Genomic DNA, 20726 nt, shown 5'->3' on the forward strand with positions numbered 1-20726 from the left:
TAAGGTGTCAGAAACATTTCTCAGAGATTTTGGTCGGCATTGGCATGATGGCATGATGCATTGATGCAGATTTGTTGGCTGGACATCCGTGATATGAACCTCCTTTGTCACCAAATCCCAAAGTTGCTCTATTGTTTTGCCGTCTGGTGCCTGGAGGACGGAGACGGTCAATAACAACGAATAGGAAGGCTGCGGTGTTTAAGAATAGCTCAGTTGGTACTGAGGGAATGAGGAAAATATTTCCCACACCATCACACCAGCCTGATCCACTGATATGAGGAAGAATAATCCATCCCTTCTTGTTGTTTAAACCGTATACCATCTGGGTGGCACAGCTGAAATTGACTCATTGGACAAGGCGACATTTGTCCAATAAGTTATTGTGTTGTGATTTTGGTAACCTGCGTAAAATGTAGCCTTAGTTTTTTGTTCTTAGCTTACAGGAATAGCATGCAGTGGGGCCATCTGCTGCTGTAGCCCATCTGCTTCCTGGTTTGGCGTGCCATGCGTGCAGCAATGGCATCCTGCATACCTCTAATCACTTTTTGAAGGACTGTTGTCTTTCCATCATCTCAACATCAACAAGGTACTTTTTCTCCACACAACCTTTTTGCATTTTTGGTCCAGCCTCAGTCAACCCCACGGAGGCTTGTGAGTGAAAATCCCGTAGATCTGCAGCCTTTGGTATTTGTGTTAACATGCAATTAAACCGATGTGCCTGACAAAGTACCCTGTGAATGTAACTGTTAGTGCTGGATAATAAATATTAGCAAAGAGTTTCCATTAGGTACGCCATGCATCTCTGCAAGATGCCAGCTAATTATTAAGAAAGGACATGTGTGTTTTACGTGGGTGAAGAGCAGAAATTAGTTACATTTTTCTATACTGCCATGTGTAACATTTAGGGAACCGTTACCTTCTACATAATCCAACAAGTCTTTGTGAGTCTAGAACTCTGAGTTCATGCAGTCACAAGTAAACCTGATTTGAACACACCATGTACTGTAATTATTGCATCGTCATAAAGCACTTATGTGGTGCTGATATCAGCTGCAGCAAAGGAAGTGAGGGAAGCTGACAGCAGCTGGCCTGATCTTTGCTCAAATAGCGTGTTAGGGCGCCCTCTGCTGGTCATCTCTAATGGTTCAGCGTGCACGTTCACTCAGCAACTTAAAATTACCAGGGTTTAATGACTCCTATACCATCATTAAAGTAAAAGGCTAAGCTTGATCAATAAGAACAAAGGAGGCGAACCGGAGGTGCTGTTAGGAATAAAAGTTATCCAGTTTTTAATCGCTTGGTGGAGCGGGAAATGTCAAGTGGAAGAGGACAGCGGGGATGGCTAGACAGAGTCACACAGGCAAATATCCCCTGAGGGGTTGTGGAGGGGCGGGTTACTGATTAGCACAAATCAAAATGTCCAAGTAAGGTGCCATTTAGTGTAACAGCAAACAAGGTCAATGGGGGTGTAAGGTTACAGATGCCAGTCACGCAGACTGACTGTGACCTCCAAGGTGCCAAAGGCCTGCAGGGAAGGGCCAAAATGTGCCCAGCAGATTGCTTAAAGTTAGTTTAAGCAGCATATGATCAGTGACGTGGTAGTTTTTTCAACATTATCCTCATAAAGAAAACTAGACAGGAATAAATAATAACAAAAACTCACTCTGAATGATTACAATTATGACAAACTAATCAAGCAAGATTAAAAGGAAGGACAGGAAATCTAATCTGGTTTAATTGCAGAGGTATGGAAAGGTGGAAGGAGTTGGAAATATGAGACGTTATCTTCCTTAGGGATATAGGAAGTAAATATCTGCAATATTTAGCTGCAATATTTAGCAGCAACATGGTACATGCACAGTCAGAATATTTCAGACATACATTTATACTTTTGTTCATTTCGGTGTGTGAAATGTTAAATGCTAATTTGAAATTTCAGATAGTTGCACCACTGGCCCCAATTTTAAATGTTTTATTTTAAAGATGAATGTGGAATTTTGATAAATTTACACCCTGTTTAGGATGCATGGTCTTTGAAACAGAAGAAAGGCAATGCAGAAGAATAAATAAAGATGGAAGAGTCCCTAATATAAAGCAAATTTCTATAACTTCATATTTTAGTAAGCTGAATTTATACGAGTTTCATCTAGTCAAAGTAGTAGGATTTTATCTTAAAAAAGGCTAAAACTAAGAGGAATACCAAAGACTAAACAATGAGTTAAGCAAAATAAAATGTAATGTCAAAGCTATGGAGGAGGAAATCAAACATATCTTGGTATATTTCACTCTATCTTTTCATCGTTGACATTCTGTTCAATTCAGCAGTGTGTTTAAAAAAACACCACTGAGAGAAATGGCCCAATCCTAAACTAGCAATAAATTAATAGTCAGTTTGACAACAGTACAAAAAATGTCACGGCAAAGTAAAAGTAATGAAGAAAATGGGTAAATGTATTGTATTGTATGATGGCATTGTGTAAAAAAGGAAAATTGAACTAAATGGTGATAGATGTGAGTGAAGTGACAATAAGAATTTCGGATATGCCTAAACTAAATCAGCCACTTGAAGTAGCAGTAAATGTCACCAAAGTTTAGCTAAAATTATAAGTCAAGGCAGAGTCACTTGGTGCAAACCAGCTAAATTAAAATTAATAATTTATTTCTAATGTTACACTCACAAAACTAGACATCATATTGTAACCAACAAAACTGCTGTAAAAATTTGCATCCATTTTAATTGGCTAGTTTTTAATCAGTATTAAGAGCATAAATTATCAGACAAATTGCCTAATAAACTGACATTTAAATCCTTTCTCTGACAACCACATCTAAGATGCCGTTCACTGGCAATTGCCCACCTCATGGTTAGGATAAGCTTGATGGCTAGTTTGACTTTAGCATTAGCGCTGTTGCTAAACTAGCTAAAGCTGGATACAAACTTCAGTTCCAACACATAAACGGTCTTAAACAAAATTGTCATATGATAATTTTTAACTCTTATAAAGGTTGATATATTCATCTTTTAAATAAAAAAAAGGCTAATATTCAATGTCATATGCAATTATTTCTATGGCATAATAAAGCTATCAACCAGTCAAGTAAGTGCTTCAACTGTTAGTTGAATAGCCTAGCTCTGATTGCTAGCACTAAGCAAATAGTAAAATAGCTAAATGTTACAGATTTTCAAAAATATAAGCAAAAAAAAAGTAGTAAAATGTGACAATATCTAAGATTTCCATATAAATGGATGAATAAGTTTAAAGTTGGTGACCGTATGTCTGACACATATTGCCAGAGGATCCAAACAGTCCTGGACCCTGCACACTTAAACTGGCCCCTGGATGGTGCTGACATTGAGACAAATCGATCATGAGGACAGAACGGGGCTTGCCTAAGGCTGATTGGGGGATTTAGCGGCTGAGTGAATGAAAGGAGTTGGTAGAAACAAACGCCTCTCTGAGAGCATTGCCTCGGGTGGGACGCTAAGCACTGGATGCTGGCTGGTCTGTTTGCTCACTGGATGCATTGGCTTCAGACAGGCTTGGGCAGTGGGCCAACCAAGGTCTCTGGTAGCCTACAGACTGTTTGACTAGTTATTGATTGATTAAAAAATGTCTCCTCCCCCCACAGCTTAATCCACGCAGCACCATATATGACTGGATCACGACAGTTCAGTTTACCTGCTGCTTCCATGTCTCCTTCATACAAGCCCAATTGTGTGTGTTTTGTGTACTGTTGGTGTTATTAACTTTATTACATCAAGCCTGAGAAGAGATTACCACTTTCTGAAAAATGACTAAACACACAGTTCAATCAGTCTAAATAGTCAATTATGAATGGATACCTTCCTTTTATGTTACAATGACTTTAACTAGCCTCTGGATGGCGCCATAACATCATCCCATGTTTGAGAACAACAGGCAAAAAGGGACTTTTTGCATGATTTTTTTTTAACAAGAATTGGACATCTAATGCTTGATTCCTTTTTTAGCCTCTACAATTACAGAAGCATTAAACCAGACAGAAAATATTTAATCAAAAGCTTTTTCTTTATTTGGCAAAGTGTCTTTGGATTTTAGCTGACACAATCATAAGATAACTGCCTATTACAGAACAATCAAAGGTAAACCACAAAGGACCCTCCTCATTTACTCTACCATAAAACAACTGCTGCAGTGTTTCGTGACGCAAACCAATAACGCCCGACCTGGCATCAGTTATTTTAAAGTGCAGTAATGTAAATCAAAGGGAAAGTCCTAGACACATCTCCTCAATCCCAACTCTTTGACTTTGGATAACATTGCATGTCAGTAGTAATATTCCCTTTTAAGGGCATTTTTTTTCTTTTAATGTGCAGAACATCAAAGTTTACATGACTGCACAGCCGTACAGTCCTCTGGCCACTGGTATGAGTCAACAGTGAAGTCATCATAGTCAGTGCTGTAGGAGATGGAGCGGACGTGTGCTTCTTTGTCGGCTGGCTCTGGACGGAGCGTGGCCATTTTGTGCTCGTAGGCATAATCCATGATCTGTAAATGCCGGATTTTGGATATTAGAGATCTGGCTGTAGCGGCGGGGTCAATGCAGACACGACAGGTTGGTTCTAATTACGTGCTGAGGATCTCACCTTAGCGGCCAGTTTAAGGGAAACCTCCCTGATGGAGCTGAGAGGAGGATAGAGTCTTCCCTCTTCAAGATCCTTCTCGGTCACCAGGTTAGCAAGAGCCTGTGAGCAAATATGTTCGCATAGAGAAGCAAATCAAGTAACTCAGAGGGATTTCTTTCACCTTCGATTATCCTGGATCTACTTAAGCATTTTGTGTAATTGCAGGATTTTGAGCAACGAGCAGGTAAGTGATATGACCCGTCTCATCATAGCCTAGCTTTAAATCCTTAGTTCAAGTTTTCATCATTAGCTCAGTTTGAAATAAAAAGTAAAACATAAAAGGTTGCGTATTTTACACCCATTCATGCGTCACCTCCGCCGCTGTGAGGAAGATATCCTCGGTAATATGTCGCAAGGCACAAGCAGTGACGGCCAGGCCTACTCCGGGGAAGATGTAGGCATTGTTGCCCTGACCGGGATAGAGCTTCCTCCCATCAGGCAACGTGACGGCGTCGAACGGACTGCCGCTGGCGAAGATGGCACGCCCCTGCAGCATAAAGGGTGTGGAATAAGATGCAGGTTAACCTCGCAGTGTCGTCATAGACATGCATAAAACAAATATCGATCCACTAAGGAATAAGCTGTGGGTACTTGAGCTTTTTATATATTTTTTGCTGGATAGCAGTGACTCGCTGTACTCTATCCTAAAAATCTAAACGTGCTACACTAAACTTTAACTGGCTGCACTCATCACAACACTTCAGTGTGAAAGTTGTCTCTCACAGTTGGTTATTTATGCTATTGACAGTAACAGTAGGGTGTTTTAAATGAAGTCAGGGGAAGGATTTAGGAAGCTAAATCCTTCCTATAATAGCAGGGCCATGTTTTCTAGAGACACAGCACAGTGTTGGCACCTATGCTCCTACTTTAAATGTTTAACGACCGCTCCTTACAGAAAAGCTAGAATATTATTTCAATTCTTATCTTTTAGTTCCTAAACAGAAATCAGTACTTGGCAAAATAAGTATCCACCGGTGAAGGTTTTACATATTTTGTGGATCGATATATCATTTTGGAAATTTGCAGCATCATCTGTATTGATATGTCTGTAATGCAGCTGTGCAGCACTGAGGACCTCGGTGAACGTGTAGCACTGCTCAGCAGTGCATTCAGCCTTGCTGGTTGGGTTGCTGAGGGCAAAGATGATTGGTCGCTTATTGAAGGAAGCCATGTCCCTGATGATCTTCTCAGAGAAAGCTCCGGCAACAGCTGCCACACCTGAGACACGACAACATTTAAGTTCGGTCAGATCGAGTATACTGAGCCGTGTGTCTGGAAGGTAAAAACTGTTTACCAATGATAGCTGTGGGTTTCAGTTCCCGGACTACATCCTCCAGGTGTTTCATCTGAGGATGCTCATGGGCGAACCTCTCCTTCTCATGGGTCAGGTGGTCTCGACCCTTAGGGAAGCAGAGTGATGGGGGTCAAGATTAAAAATATTTTAAAACCTGATGAAAACATTAATCATAGGAAAAACATGGTTGTGTGTAGTTTATCTACCCGCCATGCACTCAAGGCTGTCCTGAAAATTAATAGTCACAGTCCCACTGTGTTGGTTTAAAATGCACAATGTACCCAAAAGAAATCCCTGAAAACCTTTACCATCCTGGAAGACAACGTGTGTTCAAAGTGACCTTAATAGTTCCCATGGTGCCATCATGATGTATTCTTTACTCTATCAAGTACTTTTAATTATTGAACCCCTCCTGAGGAAAGTAGAAAGCACTCTAACGCTGACCCAGGACTGAGAATGGATAGACTATTTTATGATTCCTTGTGGGATTTTCTTACTAATGGTAAACAGGAGACTCAAAACGCGTTTTTTAAATCTACAGTTACTTCCTACACAGGCTGTGCTTCAGCTACTGCTGTGAGGGAATACATTGAACCGTGCAACTTAAGGGGAGGTTCGTATGCTCTGAAATGTGAAGGTAAGCGATTCTGCAGTGCAATGTAGACTGGGGGCCAAAAGGCTCCTAACAATTCATTAATGTGGTAGCATTTGGGCTAGAAACATGATTTCTACCTGCCTCTCTATTCACTTTTCTTCACATGACTGTCTGTGTGTGTCTGTGTATGTGACACCTTGACGATGAGTCCCTTTGAATCAACCATCCAGATTTTTTTCAAACTGTCTTCTTTAGTAAGTCCCTCCTTCTCCATGGCCATGGTGATCAGCTCAGCAATGCCCATCGCTGCCTGGGAGCAACAGAGAAGAGGGCGAGAGAAAAGCAGAAGGGAAGCTTTATTTTTACCCTAAAAGATAAAAATAAACCAGAAAACCGTCTAGTTTTCCGGTTTCATGAGGTCTCATGTCTCTGCTTAACTGTTGGAGCACTTGTTTGATGTTATAGATTAACAAAATTTCAAATAAGATATCAGTCGTGGTGTTTCACTTTTCAAGATTAACTAGAAAGAGCGCTGCGCTTACTTACCTCTCCAGCCCCTTGAAACACAATGGTGTGGTTGCTCATTTTGCTTTTGGTGATGCGGAGGGCGGCGAGCAGTCCTGCTACTGCCACTGCTGCCGTGCCTGAATACAGAGAGCTACATCAATGAAGACGTTTCTGACACTGGACACAGGTTATAACGCCGATATGGACTGTGCAACATTAAAGAACAAGCTTTAAATGGTGAACTGCAGTCACTTTTATTCTGTATACCATACATGTCTACTGTTAAAAAAAGATTTGTTTAACAGTGAATGCTCGGCTGTTCATTAAGTATAATAATAACATCAAGAAAAATGTAATTTTCCACACTTGGATATGTTATCGCGCCACTTTAAGCCGGACTGTTCTGCAGTGTCTCAGGCTTTCCATTCAGAGCCGACTGGACTGTTTGCCATAATCTGGATGGGCTCTTCATCTGTGGGTTTAGGGTTTACAGATTGTGATTGTCAATCCCTGAGTGGAAATATTGTTTTCCTCTCGACTAATCCACTCTTGTGACTCACAGGAACTTGTGGGTGTAAGTTTTACACAGTCTGCACAGCTTTGGTCTCTTATGTACCGATGTTGATCATTTCTGCTATCAAACAAAACTCCCACTTAACTTGCAAACCTCCCAAAGGGCCATTATCCATTTAGAAGACCAGTTACGCCCAGACGTTAACTTCCTGTCTTGAAACGGGGGCTTTTATTTTTCTGTTCTTTCCTATAATGCGACCATGTAGTTTGGGAAATGCATCAGTTCTGCCTACGGTAAAACACCCCCACGGTAAAACGCCCCACTGTGTTTCACAGTTAGGAGGAGGTTCTGGGGTTCACAAGCCTGAATCTCTTTTCTTCCTTGTGGTGATGATGAACGTGTAAATTTTTTTGTTTCAGCAAAGCACAGGATATATATGTCAACATAATGTAAGATCTTTGTCTTTATGCTTTTCCAAACTGTGGTCTGCTTTTTTATGTTGTTTTTGGAGCACTGGATTCCTCCTCTCTGACTGGCATTTTGGCTCATATTGGCATATAAATTGTTTTACTGTGTATAATCCCACCTTCTGATTTGCCATGTTTACACCAGTGTGAAATTGTCTGAAGAGCTGAACGTAGCAATCTCAGGGATCCTGGAATGGAACCAAGACTTGTGGAGGTGCACAATTCTCTTTCTAATATTTTAGCAATTTTTATTTTATTTCCCCATGGTGCCACACAAGAAAGCAGTAATGTTGGCGGTGTCCCTCAAACCCATCCATATGTGGGTCTTTGATTATCTTAGATGTAGCGAACAGGCTTACAAAGCCATGACATCATCATCATCATCATATGTTTTTTTCCCAAAATGATGAAAGGCATATTAACCTTGTTGTATACAAACTTTTCATTGTGAAGAAAGTGTCATTATTCTGGGATTTACTGATTAGTTATTATTTGGGTAATCTTGACTGACCCAAAACAAGAAGAGTCTAGTCTAATTTCATGTAGGAAAAAATTTGCCTTTTTTAAACTGCTTGTAAAATGTAATGGTGGGATTAAGAAAGCAACATTATCTTAGATGGACAGCATGTGTTATATATTTTTAACTGAACCATCATTCTCTAAAACGTACACCACACTACAGCCTCATGTATTGTATGTAAAGTCATATAACCTTTCATTGCCATCTGGAACCCAGATTTATGACAAATACCAGGAAATGTTGGTCCTTTAGTCTCTTTGGTTGTCTCATCCTCTTTAACGACATTTTCTGCCAGGTTAACGGTTCAGATGTCTCTGAAACTTCACCCTGCGTTGTGATGATGATCCACAACTCTGTGGATAATCTATTACTGCTGGGGCATGGGAATGACATTTCCGTTACCTTGGATGTCGTCGTTGAATGTGCAGTATTTGTTGCGGTACTTGTTCAGCAGACGGAAAGCGTTGGTGTTTGCAAAGTCCTCAAACTGAATCAGACAGTCCATTCCATACCTGCAAGCAGACGACAGGCATTTAAAAGGACCAAACCAGTACCGAGTAAGCACGCAGTGAGAGAAGACGTCTGCTTTCACAACTTATAAGTCAGTCCAGAGGGTGGTGCTCTCACTCAACACAGCACAGCATCATGAGCAAAGAGAGGAGAGGTTGACCTTTAACCTTTAATCTTTCATTGAACCTAGCTTTTTGGAAATGCAGAACGGCAACTCAGATTTGTCATTTGAAAAAATGGGCACCAGCCCCCCCACCCCCCAGCAATGTGACAACAGCCCTAAAGGAGTTTCAACGAGGGAGGTCAAACACCCAATAAAAAGCAGGGTAACCAACATCTAATTTTAAAGGGAAAGAGCCAAAGCAGTAAAGCAGCAGCGCTGGGATTTACAAGTTGCTGCAAAGACCACCTATCACACCTAGCCGACTCACCAACAAGGAAGCGGGTGCCTGTCCGCTTTTCCAAACCATCTCACAGCAAAAAGAAGCCCAGCATTACAAGTCTGTAACTTAGATTTAGAAGCAAGCAGAAGCATCCCCGGTTTCCAAGCCTTTCAACAGATTGCTGAGGAATTTACTGGATGTTGACACAAGCAGCTTCCGGATCGGTGACAAAGACGTTTTTCAGCTGCTAAAACGAAAAACAAAATCCTTCTGTTTCAGCCTTTGCTGAAATATTAAATATACAATATCATTTTCTAAATGCAGATAGCCAGCTCTGTGAACACCGACAGTATTACAGCCTTTGTACAGATGCTTTACCGTCTGATAACAGCAGACATCTATGTCTTTATCAGTAGCAGCAACAGCCTGTGACTTCTACAACAGAAACACTGCCACTTAATCCCCATCCATCCGTCATCTAGAGCCACTTAAATGTGCAGGGTCATGGGGGGGGGGGGGGGGGGGGTGGAGGTCTGGTCTCTATATCCATCAGTCATTGGGTGAGACTGCCATTTATTATTCAAAAGTAATTCTACAAACAAATAGAGGGATGTATAGAGACAGGATGATCCCATCAGATGAGACAAAGAACTGCTTTTAACAACAGCAGAAACGGTAGCTACTGTTCAGGTGATACACCGACGCAAAGTTGTGCATTATTGTGAAGGGGAAGGAAAAGGTTTTGTGTTTCTTATTTCCTATAAAAATCTGAAAGGGGGCATGCATTTGTATTTGTATTTAGCCCCCTTTACTCTGATACCCCTGAATAAAGTCCAGAGAAACCAACTGTCTTCTGAAGCCAACCAATTATTAAATAGAGCCCAGCTTGTTTGAAGTTTTAACAGGGTTAGACTATGAAATGCCAACCAAAGCTTTGAACATCGCACAGAGTACTGTTCAAGCCATCATGTGAAAATGGAAAGAGGACTACGCAACTGCAGACCCACAAAGACAGCCATCCACCTAAACAGACAGACCAGGCAAGGAAGCAGCCAAAAGGCACACTACTAACTCTGGAGAAGCTGCAAGGATCCATAGCTCAGGTGGGACTACTGTTACTTTTTATTTGCCTTTATGGGAGAATTGCAAAAAGACGCAATGTATGGGAGACAGCAAACATGAGGAAGAAGGTTCTCTATTCAGATGAGACAAGCAGTGTGTTGTTTTAGCTACATGTAAAATGCTACACAGTCATATTTAATAAATTAGAATATTACTGAAAAGTTCCTTTATTTCATTAGCCCAGTTCTCTAAGTTAAACATATTACATCGAATAATGACACATATATTGATGTTTTCCAGCCTTTCTTTCACCAAATAATTATGATTTTCTGCTCACTACTAATGCAAACATAACGTCTAAGATTAGAATATTACATTTGACAAATTGGAAAAAAATGAATACAGAAATATGAGCTTAAAGCTACCGAAGTTTGGTGCTTTCAAAAGCTGTTTTAAATCTGAAAAATGAGCCTCATTTAAACACACATTCTAATTTCTTAAACATGGAAAACATACGACTACGTGGCAGACAACGTCACCCTGAACACGCTGTCCCCACAGTGAAACATGGTTTTGGCTGGATTGGGCTGCGGGGATGCTTTTGTTAAGAAAAAGAAAAAGGCAGATGGAGGCTGGAAGAGGTTTAAGGGCTGTGAAATCTGCACACAATCAAATGATGGTCACCAAAAGTAAACGGAGCAAGGTTGTCTGAAACCTGAACATTTAAAACAACACAGCTCTCGCTTCAGTGACAGAGTGATGGAGGAAACTGGGGATAGGCTGTAGAAACGGTGGCATCCAGCCCCCAGACTCTCGCTGCTCACTGAATAACAGTAAGAGGTGCAGTGAGGACCCTCTTGTCACTTTCTGTTTCCATGTATTCGTTTCTACTTCATTAAACAGGATTTGACCTTTGAGTTTTTAAAATATTTTGCCACTTCTCCTTCATAAAAGCACACATTAATCATCAGAAGGAAAGCATTGGTGCTGAACAGCTCAGCAAAGCTGCTCCGAAGTTGTTACAGTGACAGCAAAGCTGCTTATGCGTGCAAGTAGGAAGGAAGTGAAGCAAAAAGAAAAAAGACAATTTCAGATGCAATAAAACTTTATGATGAGAGAATGCCATCTCTGGGTCAGGCCGGTGTTTATCTTGTGACTCACAGCATGACACGGATGGCCTGATAAAGACGCTGACAGCAGGGCGAACATCCTGCCAACGCCGAAATAGTGCTGAAAAGAGAAATGTGTTTTCTATCAGCAAGCGAGCAGACGCGCAGCGATGAGAGATGGCAACAAAGACGAGGAATTATGAGGCCAAAATGGGAGCTTTAAACATTTCATTGTGTTTTGGCTCCAGGAGACGGAGTCAGGCGACAAGCGGGGATGGATGGAGCCTTGCCCCATCGCCGAGCGGAGCAGCGGCCGCTGTAGCAGTTGGCGACACGAGAGGTCATCCTAGTTCACGGCCTGGCTCGAGATTATTATACAAAGTCTAAAAACGTGGACGTAGCTGTCTGCAGGATGAAAACTGTTCATTGCTGCTCCTCTCGTCACATGGTGAAAACTCTGTTCACTTGAAAAGATTAAACTATATTCTTTTTCGCTTCATCAGCTCCAAACCGATATTTTGGCAGACACAAAATGAACTCATATTTCTAACCTTTCAGTGTCCACAAACTGCAGGGTGACTATCTGTGATTGTGGTGCTAAACAAAGGAACATCTCCTCTCTCCTCTCTGCTCTTTGTTCTGAAGCATCAAGGATAAAGACGCAACTTTTAAACCGTGTGTGTGTGTGTGGGCTTCGCTGAGAACAAAGCTTCTGTTCAGGGTTTGCCGTCTTTATTTTGTGTCTGCTACCTTTCACTGAAAGACCCTGGGACATCAAAACGTCACAATGCGTCCCCCGGCCAACGAAATGAAAGAATATGACAAAGAGGCAAGACACTATTTGCTTTTGTGTCTTCGCTGAGGCATTAAGGGCAGGAACCTAAGCAGGCCAGGGCACACCCAGAGGATTTAAAAGTTTCAGTATTATTCCTGACCATGTTCTAAAAAAAAACAAACCAATCCCGGAGCAGCGGTGGAGGAGGGAGCAGAGATGGTCCCTGGTTACACGCAGCAGCAACTGCACGGAAAGAATAACGAGGAATTGTGAGCAAGAAGCGTCTATCTGCACCGTATTGTGTTTAAAAAAGAAATCGACTCAATATGCATTTTTTCCAGCTCTGCCCGGAAAACACTCCTCTGAATGAATCAGACCAAATGAGAGAGAAAAATAAGCTGTTTTAGGGAGATGAAGGTTGTTTTTTGATTTCCAGCTCATAAAAATAGTTGAAGTTGTCCATTTAGAAATGTTTTAGGTAGCAAATAACAAACTCACAGTTTGTGCCTGCCTCTTTTTAAAGGAAACACTGTTTTGGAACAAAGGTTGGCCTAGCTGGCTGTATAATGAACCGTCAACAACAGGCTGACAACTGGGACAGAAATAACAGCTAATTAACCAGCTAATGCCATTTCTCAGGCTCATGATTTAACTTTAGCAGGAGCAGGATGGGTGGAAACATTGTAATTCTGCAAGAGAACATGCAGGAGAGCTACTTCTGAATGCATTCACTGCAGATTTTTCAATAGTTTTTGAGTCTGTTGCCATTGTGGAGATAGGCACCAGCACCCATCGTGACCCCACAAGGGATAAACGTGTTAGAAAATGGATGGATGGATGTTGCCATTGTGTCTTTCTGCTTAACAAATCCCAATATCTCCTAAACTATTTAGTTGTGTGCAGTGCTAGAGATGCACTTGGGAATTCCTAGAGATCTCCAGCTCATTCAAAGGTGTTCCCTAGCCTAGTGAGTTCAAGGTCTGCCTCTGGGTCTCCTTCCAGTGGGGCATCCCTGAAAAACATCCATCAGGGGCCCGATGCACCACGTCTCTAAAGCTGAGCCCAGCCATGCTATGAAGGAAGCAAGTTTCAGCCATTTAGAGGTCCGGCCTCTAAACACCACACAGAGGAAATAATAAGGAGCAGCTCTAGCAGTCAGAAATTCACCGTCAGAACAACATAGGACCGGAGCCTTCTCTGGAGCCACGCGTGGACCAGACAAAAAAATGCAAAAGGTTGCATGCAATATCACTAAAACTACCACAGCAACATCATTTTCATTAATCATGTTATCAGCAGGCATCATATAGTCTTTTGTTAGTTTTCCGTTTAAAAAAAGCAATTGAGACATATATTTTTGCATTGTTTTGTCAAATGTTTCATTTAAGAGAGGTAAATGACTACATGTGACATTTAAAGTGAAAAAATGAAATAAAATGTGAAAAGAAAGTTTTTTTTTTATTCTCATCGAATCAAAACCACTTGAATCACTACAAAGAGCTGAGAAAGCTCCTTGTAGTGTTGCCGTGGGTTTCTGGCAGCAATAACCAGGCGTCTTTGGGTTGGATACAGTCTGTCATAGGGCAACCAGGCTGGGAAACAAACCCAGGACCCTTGGTGCAAGGCAGCAGTGTTGCCAGTGGCAATACCCTGCAGCTTTAACGCTACAAAGCTTTGCGGAACTTGACAACATTTGATAGAAAGTAGTTTCTAAAACTCTTCGTGGTCCTCTATAATCAAAACAACTAAAAGAAAAATAATTGTGACAGCGTTTAGATGGGAAATGTTTAATTATTTCCTCACAATATTTAGGTCAATTATAACAGCAAAGGTTTGAAACAATTACAGCAACAGGACTTTTTTTATTGCCCTATTGGTTTGCATATTTGTAGTCTGTCAAAGCAATCTGAGCCAAAACAACACAAGTTTGCCTTTTGCTGTCAACTTATACCTCACTGTGATTTATGATTCACCACAATAATATTTTTACAGAGCCAAAGGAAGAATCCATGCAGGAGTTGTGAAAGCTCAGATTCAGATTGCTGCAGTTCTTTGATGATTTCTTTTAGGCGACTGAGCAACTCATCAAGAGCTACTAGATATACATGCTGTTGCTTGATATAAAGATAAGAGATATGAAAAAGCTAATATTCCTCATTTCCGTGTGCTTATTTAGTCTATAGCACTGAAGACTTAACAAGTGACTCTTTCAAGAAACCCAATCTGGTGTTATTAAAGCTGAAATGTGCTGCTAAGGGGATGTGGGGGGGTGCGTGTTTCCTTCCAGTGCGGAGACTAGCAACTGACTCAGAGGTACGAACCAATTCATTTAGCCAGAGCGCCCGCATGAGGACCAGAGAGCCTGGGAGGACCAAAACAAAGGTCACAGACAAGGGCGCTCTGTCCAAACACAGCTGTTGAATATGTGTGTATGTGTGAGCGTTTGTGTACAGACACCGACACACTCACAGGCTGTGTGTTACCTCTGTCCCTAGGGGACTTTGTGGTGGGGGCCTTAATAAATCCCCAGCCCACTCCTGTTCTCCAGAGAGTCAGCATCTCTCAGCACACATTATTTCTCAAATCCCTGAGCCGTCATTAAAAAAAGAAAAGACACATTCTGCATTCTTTCTCCTCTCCTCCCTTCTGTTGCTCCGTCCATCAGCCTGTCTGCCTGGGCCTAACTTTTTTTTCAGGGCAAAGAGTTTTAAAATAGCTGATAACATTCCTGTCGTCGTTGCATGCCAACCGACTTTTTATGGGAAATGTCCCGAATCTCCAACCCATCCAAAATGTATTAAGCTATTTGTTTGGTTCTTTAAGACCTCGGGTCTCTGGATAAACTATAGCAACATAAAAACCGTTCAAAGTAGACAGAAAAACATAGAACCAAAGATTTACTACTAATTAGGAATAAATACACATTGTTAGGTGATCCGATTTGGGTACAAAAATGTGACTTAAGCAATTGCACTCATACTGGACATTTTCAAAGAATGGGCATTCAGTTGTTGATGATTCTGGGAGCTAGAAACAAAAACATTTACCCATGTGAGGTCTCATTTATAAAGCTTGCGTATGCACTAAACGGGGCACGAAACTTGCATACGGCACTTTCCACGCAAAAGGGAAATGTGCGGTTCTCACGGCAGCTCTGACCCGGCGTACGTTCAGTTTGGAGACGGCGACTAAGATAATAAAGTGGTGAATTGCAACCAAACTGCATCATGATTCCTCTCAGACGTTTAATTCCACTCCATATCAGACTTTAATCATAAGTCATCTTGATATTAAGCATTGAAAACTGCAGTGATATTCATTCTTGTGCTGGTGACACTTAAGTATACATATGGGACATTTCAAATAAATAAAAATAATGCCCATAAGCCATCTTAAATCTTAAATAAAAGTCTGCACAACATTTCATCAGGGTTTTCTGCCATCACATTCCTCTCTCCAATGATGATCCAGGGTGACGTGTTCCACAGATTAACAGATCATTGTCACAAGGTGTGCAGCAATCACTTTGATTGCTGTAAACAGTGAAATATACTGTGGATGCATTGGCACTGTTGGAAGACCGTGCACATGGGAGAATTGAGGAAACATGAAGACAGGCCAACATCCCGCTTCTGACTCTGAGCATTGCATTCTGCTATAACCTACAGGGACGGTGGCCAGAGCCATATGTCGGTGTATACACCTCCATCTGAGGTGCTGAAAGGCAGCTTTCCAAGCCCCAGAGCGCAAAGGAGGTGCGCTCACCGCTCACACCCAGGCAGCACTCAGCGCCCATCAGCTTACTAAAATGCTTTTTGCAGTTTTTCTGTTATTGTCTTTTAATCATGGGGAAAACCTCTCATCTGAATGTCGATCTGAACGCACAGCCACAGGGGAATTTCAACACGGAGCATGGTGTCGTTTACTTTTTACTTATTTTAACACTTTATTTACAACCATTAATGTGGGCATCACAATATGCTTTAATCTCTGATTTTCGCATGTAATCACCTTCTCTCTCAATTTCTCTCACAGTTTCTTTGCTTTTCTTCCGTGATTGGCACCTCAACCTTGATGAAAAAAACGATCAGCTGACCCATTTTTGACACACATCAACATTCATGAGGTGCTTTATGGTTGAATCTGGGCGTGTAGAGGGAAGAACCTGAGGCTGTACCAGATATGCAAACGGTCAGGTACAGCTGTGATCTATAAAGGAAAATGCGTGCTGGTGTGCATATGCATGGTTTTATAAATCTGAATATTTTTTGGCATACGGCATTTTCTCTCTCTTTGCGTCTGTAAACTTTTAGTATGGATTCCATCCAAAGTTTTAGAAATGAGACCCCTGGTCCCTATTTATTCATAGTTTCAATGACCATGCCCACAGAATCTGCAACTTCAGTGAAGAAAAGTTCAACTATAGTAAAAAATCAGCATCACAATATGCTAAAAGACACATGTAAAACACAAAACATAGTTTCTCTAACAAGTAATGACTCTTCGAATGTAGAATTTTTTTTTTATATAGTTTACTTGGCAAATGTAAGAATGAAAGTCAGATTTTTGGGTTGGATGAAGTCCTCTCTCCCACTGACAGCCTTCAGAGCAATCTCAGTTCAAAATGCTGCAGAGCACTGATTAAAACCCAACTGTCTAGTGCAACGCTGTGCAGAACCTGGCAGGTCGAGCCGTTTCTCAGTTGGGTCCAGCAGAGTTTCTCCAGCTGATCCCATCTCCCCCATCTGTACCCTATCGGAGCGCTTCACCACAGCCCGGTTTCAAACGCGTGCGCCTGATCACCCACTGAAATATCCAAAAACCCTAGTTTGTAGGGCACCAGCAATACCATGGCTTTGAAATGGTAGCTTCTTATAAATGTGTTTCGAAATTTTGGCATAGCTACACAATGACATGCATTACAAGACTAAATCAACTCAAAACATATGATTAGTCTGCATTTAAAAAAACAGTTTGATCCAGAAAACCCTTACATCCTGCACCCTATTAGGGAGGAGGCGTCTGGAATATGGCTGTCACCATTTTGCAGCATTTGATGTTCTCTGGAGATGGTGAATTAATCACACACAGTCCAGATTCATTTACAAACATTGTTTAAAGTAATAAAATGATTTCCAAATCCATCCTGCTATCATATTGTCAGAAAGTGAACATCAAGAAAATCTGTTTTTCAAGAGGTACCCAGGAAGAAGCACCAAGCACGGAAATGCCAAACACTTGGACTGGAGCATTAAAAAGATAAAACAAAAGTCTAATTGAGTTCACCTGTAAAGCTGACTGTCCATACGTTTTTGTGAGCAGTGGTCATTTGCAAAAGATTTAGAAATCAGCCCTTTGCAACTATTTATGCTGTGAGATTGTTCATGTAACCAGTTGGAATAAAGCAGTATTTAGAGTGTAATTCAAACAAACAATTTCAATTTCTCTATATCCTCATGCAGAGGGATTTTCCTTGAAAATTTCAAACACACCAACAGTGCATATATAAGGGATAGAAGAGTATCAAATCTTGACAAGAGAACCTTTCTTTGCTCAGAATACGTGCAGTAATGTTGCTGGGATTATTGTCAATACTCAGGATCTAAGTTGGACGGTCTCGAATCAAACACGAGACTGCGTCACTAATCAATCACCAAGAAAAAGGGATAGTTTTGACTTAAGGACTAAAACAATTTTTTTTTTTTTTAGACATCTGCGTATTGATGATGACTCATCGTGGAGTATTTTAGCCCATGTTTAGTTTCTTAGAAAACTAAACATGAATATTACTTTGGAGCTGTAATCATTCATTGAATCCCTGAGCCCATAATTATTCATTTTCCGCCAATCTGGCTCCGGTGGGGAGAAAAAAAAGGCATCTCTGTTCCCTGCATTTGGGAAGCTACCCGGTTATTAAAGTCATGGTTTCCTGTTGCCAGCTGGAGGGGACCCAGACCCAGACTTCCCTCTGTGGACTACAGTCTCTTTGGGTTGGGGATGAGGCTTAAACAGGCCAATGTGAGTGTTTGTGTGTATGGGAGTGTATGCATTGCTTCGTGGCACATGGGCACAGACATGACTGCACGCAAGGTAAGCAAGCGTATACAAAGCTTCTAATCAAAAACATGACTGCGGGAAACACGCAGGGTAACAATCAGACCAGGAGGCAATCTGTCTCGACTAATTTGAGCTCCTAAAGGAAAGTTACGGGTCAGATGGGAGTAAACCAAATAAGCAACTAGACTAAAAGGTGCAGTTTGTTAGCAAAGGCTTGGGCAGTCTAATTAAAGACGAAACCTTCCCCGATACAACAATGTTTGACACATTAACATGGCATCATAAACTTTTCTCATACCTTTCCTTTGAGTAGTATTTGATGAATACTTTTCCTGGGCCCAATTACCGGGATAAACAGAGAAAGCAACAAACTTAAGGTCTCCTTTCCGGCTGTACTCCAATGTTACCATCCTTAATTCACATCCCAAAACAAACAGTATGGTCGCGCTGACAACACACTTCATTAAAGAAGTTGTTGCTGACAGCGAAGACTCCAGGGTATCTATTTTCAGTACCAGTTAGGTGTTTCAACATGGGTCAGAGGAAGAACAGACGTGTATAAAGCTTGTTAAAAGACAAATACATCTACTTCAGGTAGAGAGAGACCAAGACTTTCAGCAGATAACAGGAAGGCTAGAGGGAGAACAGCAAAGTAGTGCTGTTTTAACCATTTGAGCATCAACATTTGTCTTTAACATAACATGCCGGCAGTCTTTTGGAGGTCACAGACTTAAGTAATAGGATCTATGTCCTAAAGGGGATACGCCGGGAAACTGCTTTTTAGTAATGCTAGCTGCTGCACCGACAAGGCTAATAACTAATATAAGATAGTAAAGCCAGTTTAAAACGTCAATGTTTTAATAATTTTGTCTTTTGTTTTGAAATACGACTAAATCTCTGAGGTCTGTACTCTTTTACATACTTCAACTCCAAATATATTAGAAATTATCAATGCTGTTGTTATATCCTCCTTACAGTTCTTAAAAGAGAAATTAAAAGGAGCTACAATCAACATCTGTGGGTGACAAATGGGAGATCTGAAATCTGCCACGAAATTCTGATCACCTCTACTACATTCATTCATGTAAATGTCTATGGATCAATGTTAATCAGGATCAATGAGGAAGAACTCTTCTACAAACATTACATTAACATCTGAGATGCAACAACAGAGTGATAAATAAAATCTCTTGGCCACCAAAATATCAAACTGCTTGAAAGGAGGTAAAACTGAATTAGTGTTGAGGTAAACTCCAGACCTCTGAACCCCGCAACATCTGAGTGTGCTAAACTGCTTAACATTTTTTCTTTTAAGGGCCCAGTGCGATTACTGTCCCAGAATGATAATAGCAGACAGAAGGAAGGAAATGGGCAAATGACGACTGGAAGGGTCAGCCTGATCATCGTACCTGTCTGAAACAGCTTTCATAAATTCCTCTATCAGGTCATCATAGGCCTGGCCTCGGACTCTCCTATGCTTCAACCCGATGTAGAGGGGGTCATTCAGCAGTGCCTGGAAATAAATAAATAAAAACATGAAGGAAGCGGTCAGTATAAGCAGACAATCCTTGTGACATTGATTGTTATAACATTGAAAGCTCCAAACGCTGAGAGGCCTTCTGCTACACCCCTTTCTGTGGGAGTAAAGAGAAGCACAGAAAATGCTCTGCAAATGCAGTTCACAGCAATCGGCTGCCTCAAAGACTCAGCAATTCCACGACTGACTGAGTGTATTCTTCCGGCTATAAAAGCTGAAAGAAAGAGCAGAAAAGCATCTCTGCACGAACCATGACTAGTACTTCTACACTTCTTGGACCTCTGTGATAATGTGAGCCATGTGTTATTGTGAGGTTCCTTCTGTGACACAATTCCTCACCAATCTGCGGACACTTCTCAGAACGAAGCAAATCCTTAGGTCGAACACTATGGTCATAACTCATAGGGAGCAGTTATTACTACTAAGCAGCACCAAAAAAGCTCTGTGATGTGTAACCACGCTTTAGCTGAAGGTTACAACATTTAGCTTGGGGAGAAGATAAACCGAGTGGGCGCGGCAAATGAGTGATTAACAAGATCGTTTGACCAGATCATCCCAAATTCATAAAGAGCGGAGGAACACTAAAGTGAACAAAAATTATGAGCCAGAGTTTATAAAGGGATGTATATCACTATGAACCACTTGTTCCCTCAAAGCAATTCTATGCAGCGCAGAAAGTAAAATCCAAGCTGAACTGTAAACAAAATAATAAACCAAGTTATGTTGTACC

The 20726-nt window shown here is 41.2% G+C and overlaps 1 protein-coding gene across 1 annotated transcript in view; it reads right to left on the reverse strand.

Moving 5' to 3' along the window:
• Positions 1 to 4028: 4028 nt before the first annotated feature.
• me1 (malic enzyme 1, NADP(+)-dependent, cytosolic) overlaps positions 4029 to 20726 on the reverse strand; it is a 96256-nt gene continuing 79558 nt past the window's right edge. Inside the window, exons 6-14 of the mRNA XM_012872954.3 lie at positions 19869 to 19972; positions 8966 to 9075; positions 7102 to 7199; positions 6752 to 6865; positions 5961 to 6066; positions 5742 to 5884; positions 4980 to 5153; positions 4628 to 4726; positions 4029 to 4529 (exon numbers count right to left, since the gene is read on the reverse strand). Coding sequence (XP_012728408.2) covers positions 4362 to 4529; positions 4628 to 4726; positions 4980 to 5153; positions 5742 to 5884; positions 5961 to 6066; positions 6752 to 6865; positions 7102 to 7199; positions 8966 to 9075; positions 19869 to 19972 — 1116 coding nt within the window. The 3' untranslated portion in view covers positions 4029 to 4361. The remainder of the gene's footprint in view (positions 4530 to 4627; positions 4727 to 4979; positions 5154 to 5741; positions 5885 to 5960; positions 6067 to 6751; positions 6866 to 7101; positions 7200 to 8965; positions 9076 to 19868; positions 19973 to 20726) is intronic.

Source organism: Fundulus heteroclitus, chromosome 3 (genome assembly GCF_011125445.2).
Source record: "Fundulus heteroclitus isolate FHET01 chromosome 3, MU-UCD_Fhet_4.1, whole genome shotgun sequence".
In the NCBI taxonomy this organism is placed as follows: Eukaryota; Metazoa; Chordata; class Actinopteri; order Cyprinodontiformes; family Fundulidae; genus Fundulus; species Fundulus heteroclitus.